This window comes from Tupaia chinensis, unplaced genomic scaffold (genome assembly GCF_000334495.1).
Source record: "Tupaia chinensis unplaced genomic scaffold, TupChi_1.0 Scaffold000387_1, whole genome shotgun sequence".
NCBI classification, from domain to species: Eukaryota; Metazoa; Chordata; class Mammalia; order Scandentia; family Tupaiidae; genus Tupaia; species Tupaia belangeri.
This window is the reverse complement of record NW_006159889.1, coordinates 855,828-864,145: the sequence shown is the minus strand read 5'-3', so window position 1 is coordinate 864,145 and position 8,318 is coordinate 855,828. Positions and strand designations below refer to the sequence as shown.

General features: G+C 44.4%; 1 protein-coding gene across 1 annotated transcript in view; it reads right to left on the bottom strand.

Annotated features, from left to right (window-relative positions):
- The window catches only part of CFAP57 (cilia and flagella associated protein 57), an 81,793-nt gene that overhangs the window by 36,916 nt on the left and 36,559 nt on the right, over positions 1 to 8,318 (bottom strand). The window contains 3 exon segments of the mRNA XM_027773901.1: positions 1 to 30; positions 3,020 to 3,193; positions 5,033 to 5,245. Coding sequence (XP_027629702.1) covers positions 1 to 30; positions 3,020 to 3,193; positions 5,033 to 5,245 — 417 coding nt within the window.

Genomic DNA, 8,318 nt, shown 5'->3' with positions numbered 1-8,318 from the left:
CAGGAACTGGTCATCAAAGGTGAGCAAGATCTGGAAGGAGAAAGGTCATGGAGAGGAAGCTTTCTGAGGCTATCAGTGACCAGGGCTGGGTTGGCCATTGTGCAAAGCCGCCTCCACGTAACCCCAAGCACAGGCGCACAGGAAGGTACGAACACACAGGAGCTTGGCTAGTGAGAAGAACAGCAAGGCTACATCTACGTCTGTGTTCCCTGCAGATTTGGGATCTTACGAGTCAACTGTTATCTAGAACGTACGTATAAAGAGCTTTCAAAACTCAACAGTAGGGAACCAGCAGTTAGCGTAATGGCTATGTCACTGGACTCCCACGTAGTCGACCACGGTTCGCGTCCTGGACCCGGTGGCTTAAAACTCACGCTGGGCGCGTGTGCGTGCGTGCCCAAGATCCTGAGAAGAGAATGAAGGAGAACGGATTGCGGCGTGACCATCCCCCCTGGGAGGTGATTTCTTGCTTTCTGGCTCTATGTCTCTGTCTGTCTGGCGAGCGCATGCACCCTATAGCGCAAATCTCTCCAAAATAAATAAAAACAAAAACAAAAACAAAAACAAAAACTCAGCAGTAAAGAAAACCAAACAGCCTAATTAGAAAGTGGGTGAGATATTTGGAAACATTTCCCAGAACAGAGGTACAGATGGCAAGTTAGCACGTGAAAAGATGGTCAACGTTGTCATTAGGGAAGTGCAAATTATCACTACACACTCAGCCTACAGCTAAGATAAAAACAGTGACGACATCAAGTGCTGACAGTGGTGCGGAGAAACTGGGTCTCTTACCTGTTGCTGGCGGGGATGTAAAGTGGTATAGCCACTCGAAAATATTAACAGCTTGGCAGTCTCTTTAAAAAGCTGAACGTACATTTACCATATAATTTGGCAATCACACTCCTGGCATTTACCCCAGAGAAACAAACATTTACATCCACACAAGCCTGCACTCATTGTTCATAGAAGAGCATTTATAAAAGCCAAAAACTGGTAAAGAAATGCAAGTATCCTACCAGATGAATATTTTAAACAAACTGTGGTTTATTTACCATGTAACATCATAGAATACTACTCAGCAATAGAAAGGAACAAACTATTGAGATACCACATGGCTTGGATGGATCTGAAGGGTATTAGTTGTGTGGAAGAAAAGCCTCTCAGAAGAGCTCATACTGTATGATTCCATGCATATAAAAATCTCCGAATGACAAAATTATAGAAACGGAACAAGCTAGTTGCCTCCAGGCATTAGGGATGGTTAGGGAAGTGTAACCGTGAAGGGGGAGCATGAGGGGGTCTTTGTGGTAATGGGACAGTTCCACTTGTAAGTTATTGAAATGCACTTTGAACTCAAGGCCCAGGTTCAGTACAGGAATGTTCCAGTCTATAATGATAAACCCTTTCTTAGTAAGGATTGTATTGTAAGTAAACCAACATAGAGTTTGAGACAGAATTAAAAACCTTAGCTTTAATGTCATTCAATCTGGATTAAGAGAGAGAAAGGAAGGGAGATGAAACACACTTTTTTTTTCCCACTATGAATAACTAAAGGAAGGGAGATGAAACACACTTTTTTTTTTTTACTATGAATAACTTTTTAAAAAAAAATTTATTTATTTATTCATTCTTTCATTCATTCATTTTAATTTGACTAGAGAGAGAGACACAGAGAGAGAGGAAAGTGAGAAAGCAAGCCACCAGGTCCAGGACTTGAACCATGGTCGGCCATGTGGGAGTGTCTAGCACCTTAACCACCATGTCACCTGTCCCGCTATGAATAACTTTTAATTTACCATTGGCTACGTTTTCTTGGCAACTATTTTGCATGCTAGAGATTAGTTTTTCCCCTCCTTATTGTGGTAAAATACACATAATATAAAACTGACCATCTTAAGCACTTTTAAGTATACAGTTCAGCGTTATTAAATACATTTAAAATATTGAACAGTCTACTGTTCTCCATCTCCACGACTCTGTTTAATGAGACTGAGATTTGGGCTAGCAGGTGGCATGGTGATTGGGGTGCTGGACTCCCACATGGCCTGCCATGGTTTGAGTCCCAGACCTGGAAGTTTGCTTTCTCACTTTCTCTCTCTCTCTGGTGAGCACATGTGCCCTATAGCAAATTGAATAATAATAATAATAAATAAAATTAAATACATAATTATTTTTTAAAAAGACTGAGATGCTATGCCAATTAAACAATAATTCCCATGCCCTGGCCATCATGATTCTTCCAGTCTCTGTGATTTCTGACTACCCTAAGTACCTCATATAAGTGCAATCACCCAGGACGTGTTCCTTTTGGGAATGGTTTATTTCATTTGGCTTAATGTCCTCCGGCTCACCCATGTTGTAGCTTTCTACAGAATTTTCTTCCTTTCTCAGACTGGATCCTATTTGATCACATACATTACCACACTTTGCTTGGGTTGTTGCTGTTGAACACAGACACTGCTTATGAAAAGGGGGGACTGAAGGCCAGTTATGAATGTGTGTTCATGCAATGGCCTCCAGGGTCTTTCTTTTTTTCTTTCTTTTTTTTTTTTGAGAGGTTTTTGCCTTAGAGTATGTGCGCTCGCTGGAGAGAGAGACACACACACAGTGAGAGGGAAAGTGAGAAGTCACCTCCTGGGAGGATGGCCACAGCCACAATCCCTTCTCTTCCATTCTCCTCCTGGGATCTTGGACACGCACACACACATGCCCAGAGTGAGTTTGAAGCCACTGGGTCTGGAGCAGGGGTAGCTGTGAGCCACGAGCAGTTCACACTCTCAGAGGCTGGGAGGTGTAAGTGGCCGGAGGGCTGTGTCTGGCATCCTTCAGAATGCATCGCCTGTGGTGGGTAAGCTTTACTAGTAGTCGGTGAATGTCTACTGAATGATGGTGGAGGAGTAATAAAGAGAGAAAAGGAATAGGAGGGAGAAAAGACCTTGGGAGGCTGAAGGGAGGAAGAAGGTATGTTGTAAGGGGCAGATTCTGGGACTGGGTCCCTGAGGAGAGGTTCGTCTCTCACCTTGGTGATGGGACCAGCATGGGCCTGGTACTCATTGAATTCTTTCTGCAAGGGCAGAGGGTACTTCATTGCCCGGATGGTTCCCACCGAGGTGCCCACAAACATCATGCGCCCGGAATGCGAGATGGCAACGGCTGTGTAGACGACGTCGAACGCTGACATCTCTCGAAGAACCTGGAACACACGCAGCTCTGATCAGCGTGAGTGGCCAAGCTGTGTCCCCAGGTCCCGGTGTCATTCTTCTCATCTCCCCTTTCAGGGAACGTCAAAAATTCATGGGAAATGGAATTATAGTACAAATTTATCTTGGTGCAAAAAACAAAAAACAAAAAACAAAAAACCTTGAAATCCATGTAGGGCTTTTTCATACTATGCATTCTCCATGAACTTTTTGAAAAAGACACCCTGCCCAACCCCCCCCCACGCCCCCCCGTAATAGCACTGTTAGGGGTTCATATGTTTTTATTTATTTTTTAAGAGAGACTTTTTCTATAGACTGCATGCACTTGCTGGGGAGAGAGAAAGGGAGAGAGAGAGAGAGAGAGAGAGAATTGAAAAATCATCCCCCTCCCCCAGAGGGATGGCCACACTGCAATCCCTTCTCCTTTCTCCTCTCAGGATTTTGGGCATACATGCACACATGCCCAGTGTGAGTTTTAAACCACCAGGTCCAGGACTTGAACCATGATCGACTACATGGGAGTCCAGCGATGTAATCATTACGTCATTTACTGGTCCCTAAAAATGTTATTTTGGGGCCAGTAGGTGGCATAGTGGTTAAGGTACTGGACTCCCACATGGCTGACTGTAGTTTGAGTCCTGGTCCTGGAGGTTTGCTTTCTCTATTTCTCTTTCTCTCTCTCTGGTGCACACACACGTGCCCTACAGCAAATTTAAAATAATAAGAAATAAGTAAATAAATAAATAAACAGTTGTTAATTTTTTTTTTTCTGTTCCTTACAGCACCTGGCATAGTTTCAGCACATAACAGGTACAAACAATATTTCTTGGTTCTAGGAGTTAGGAAAAACACTAATAAAGGAAAATCTGTACGCGGCCCTTACTGTATGCCAGTCATTGCTCTGCACCTTTACATGCTGTAACTCACTGGGTGCTCGCCAAAATCCTCTGAGGCAGCCACTGTTATCCCTCTTCTAAACACAGTGAAACTGTTACGGACCTCTCAACTCACACACCTTGTAAGTGGCATTCTGGCTCCAGTCTGTTCTAGACGGCTATGCTGTCCCGCATCTCAAAGTGAGTGGGATATTGACCATCAGTCTGTTCAGTAAACGTGTATGAATGGCCACCGTGTAAACGACAGTATGCTATTCTGGTACGGCTGTAAAAGCTACCATGGAATGAGGACCAGGCTACTCAGGGTACACAGGACAGTCGCCTGTGCCCAGCCAAGGAACACCTGCCTACGGAGTTTGCTGCTGCAGCATCTCCGCACTTCCCAGGCACCAGCACCAGGAGAGTGACAAGCACTAAGCAAGAGCTGGAGAAGCGGGTGAGCAGCTGTCACTGGGCTCCTGAGATGCACACAAGCCACAGGTGTCGGAAGTGTCCTTGCTGAGCTCTGCTGCTGCAATTCTCAAATTGCAGAGTTGGAGGACTTGAAGAGAATACAGTGGCAAGCCTGGATGACGCAGCTGACAATTGCTGCGTGTTTACCCCGGAGAAGCAAGTGCAGACCAAGAGTGAGAGTGACATTAGAGATGCGCTCACCTCATGCAGGGGTGGAGCATGGGGAAGGACAGGGTGAAGGAGGAGTTCCAGGCAGCACGTGAAAGGGAAATGGAGAGGGCCTCATGATTTAACCCAGTCAGGAAGGGCACTGCCCAGGAAGTTCAGGAAGTGACAATGGCCGGCTGACCCAAGAAGAACGAGGAGCCAGAGGTTACCCCTGCTCCCACAGGCCCCCTGTGCTCATGCTTTCTGCTGTCAGCGTGGGAGGCTGTGTCCTGCAGATCGGTGCAGCAGCCCAGAGGCGGGGCAGGGCAGACTCACGGATGAATCTGCAATCTCCTTGAGAGTCTGGTCTGATCCAACAGCAAAGATAATTTTGCTGTCAGGGGAGATGGTAACACAGTTGTAGCTGCAGGACTTGAGCACACACTCTGTCTCTCTCTTTCCTGTGGACAGATTCCATTCGTACACGGCACCATCTGTGCCGCCAGAAATCAGCTTGCTGTCATCTACATTCCACACAATTGAACGAATCTGCAGGGGATGAAGACATACGCAGTTAGGAGTGTGCACACACATGTGTGCGCACACACACATACACACACATACACACCCTGACGTGGAAAAGGGAGTGAATTTGTCAGGTGCTCCATTTCCCTGGGATAGGCCCTCCTGCTAACATTCTGCTATTTAGACGGGGGTCCTCCAACCTCCAGCCAGACCAGAACAGGCTGCACAGCAGGAGTGAGCGGCAGGCAGAGAGGAAAGCTTCATCTGTATTTCCAACTGCTCCCCATTGCTCGCATACTGGCTGAGCGCTGCCCCCTGCCAGATCTGCAGCACTGGATTCTCACAGGCACCCCAGATGGGACTGTCTAGCTGCAGAAAAAGAAGCTCAGGCTCCCGCTGACTGCATTGTGGTGTGTTGTATAATTATTCCATTGTACTACAATGGAATAATAGAAATAAAGTGCACAATAAATGTAGTGTGCTTGAATCATCCCAAACCATTCTTCCCCAATCTCGTTTGTAGAAAATTTTCTTCTACAAAACCAGCCCTGGCAGCAAAAAGGTTGGGGACCTCTGATCTAAGACATCTGCAAATGACTGAAGGTGAAACACTCATTTTTTTGGGACCAGCAGTTAGCGTAATGGCTATGTCACTGGACTCTCACATAATCGACCGTGGTTCAAGTCCCAGACCCGGTAGCTTAAACTCACGCCGGGCGCGTGTGCGTGCGTGCCCAAGATCCCAAGAGGAGAATGGAGGAGAAGGGATTGCGGCATGGCCATTCCCCCTGGGGGGTGATTTCTTGCTTTCTATCTCTCTGTCTCTCTCTGTCTGGTGAGTGCACGCGCCCTATAGCAAAAAAACAAACAAACAAAAAAAAAAAACCTCTCCAAAAAAAGAAAAAAAGAAAAAAACCCCACTCATTTCTTTTTTACTCTGTATATAAAGATGAAATCATGATGACTTTTTAATGCTACAACCAATCAATCATTGCCATGTTTATTCAAAACTTTTTGAATTTGGAAATAATGACATATTTATAGGAAGCTGGAAAAATAGCTGAGAATGAGGATCTCAGACAGCTCTGGGGTCCGGAAGGCCGTGCACAGGTGCAAGGCTGCACCCACTCAGGAGCAACCAGGCCAGGACACGGGGGAAAACCTGAGCACTCGCCTGTGCTGCACGAAGACCCGTGAACACGGGGAAAGTTGCACTGGCACGAGAGGCGTGAGCACAACAGCTGACCACACGCTGAACAATAAACCACTTTGACTCAGGGCATCTCCTAGGAAGCCAGGCTTAATAATAAAATCACACTCACCCCTGGCCGTCTAGGAGACCGGGTGCATGCCCAAGGCTGAACCCTCTGTGTGCAATCAGAGAGGGAACCTCTGAGCTTCTAGTCTCAGGCTGAGCGTGGAAGAAAGACGACCTACTCCCTGAACTGTGGGAGCAGCCTCCCACCACACACAGATCAACAGGAACTGGCTGAAGAGGCTTACACACAATCTGTGAGTAATACTCAGCTTAGGCCAACGAGGGGCAAGCCCTAGGTAGCCAGGCTAGAAGGTAAAAGAAGAAAAAAATCTGAGCCGGGATATCAGAGGCTACATATAGCAGAGGACAGAGACATCCCAAAATTAATATAGCCAAAAAAAAACCCAACCAACCAACCAACCAACCAACCAACCAACATTCACAACAACTCCCTGGGGAAGTAAGTACCTGGAATTGCTACAATATGGTATTGTTTAAAATAGTCAGTCTACAAAAAATGATCAAACATGGAAAAAAAAAAATGATGGCCAACCGCAGTTTGAGTCCTGGGCCTGGCGACTTGCTTTCTCACTTTCCCTCTTTCTCTTACTCTGTTCCTCTCCAATTAAAATAAGTAAATAAATAAATAAAGTTAAATAAAAATAATTCTTCAAAAAAAAAAAACCAACCCTAAAATGGAAACGACCTATGGAGGGGCCTAGATGGTAGACAAAGCAAAAACTTCAAAGCAGTTAATATAAATATGTTTAATGAACTAATAGAAACTATGCTTACATAGCTAAGGAAAACTCTCATTAAATAGGGAATATAAATAAGGATACAGAAATTACTTTTAAAAAAATGGAAATTCAGGGGCCAGCAGGTGGCGTGGTGGTTAAGGCACTGGACTCCCATATGGCCAACTGCAGTTTGAATCCCAGACCTAGCTGCTTGCTTATTTTTACTTTCTCTCTCTCTCTTCCTGTCTCTCTTTCTGTCTCTCTCTGGTGAGTGCATGTGCCCTATAGCAAATTAAAAAATAATAATAATGATAAATAAAAAATTTAAACAATTCTTTAAAAAATGGAAATTCAAGATGAAATGAAAGTGGTTGAAAAGCACAATAATAACAAAATGAAAAATTCAGTGGAAGGGCTTCACAGTAAATTTGAGCTGATGAATATGAAGATAGATCAAATTACGCAATCTGAAGAACAGAAGAAAAAAAGAACTAAGGAAGAGTAAGCGCCTCAGAGAGATGTGGGCGACCATGAAATGTACCAACATATGTGTAATGGGAGTACTAAGAGGAGAGAGAAAAAGAGACCAAAACCCATAGGAATAAATAAGGCTGAAAACATCTCAGTCTTGTTGAAAAACATCAATCTATACGTCCAAGAAGTGCAATAAATTCAAGTAAAATAAATGCAAAGAAATCTATATCCAGACACATCACAATTAAAACACTAAAAGTGAAAGATAAAATCGTACAGCCTCTAAGAGAAAAACGATCTGTCGCATAAAGTGAACCCCAGTAAGACTGATATACTGTTTCTCATCAGAAACAAAGGAGGCCAGAAAGTGGGAGACATAAAGTATTGAAAGTAAAACAAAACAAAACAAACAACATAAATCCAGCAAAATTATATTTCCTTATTTTAATTAATTAATTTATTTATTTTGAGGGATTTTTGCTAATAGGGCACATGCACTTGCTGGAGAGACAAAGAGACAAAAAGTGAGAAATTATCTTCTCCTCCATTCTCCTCTTGGGATCTTGGGCACGCACGCACATGTGCCCAGCGTGAGTTTTAAGCCACCGGGTCTGGGACACGAACT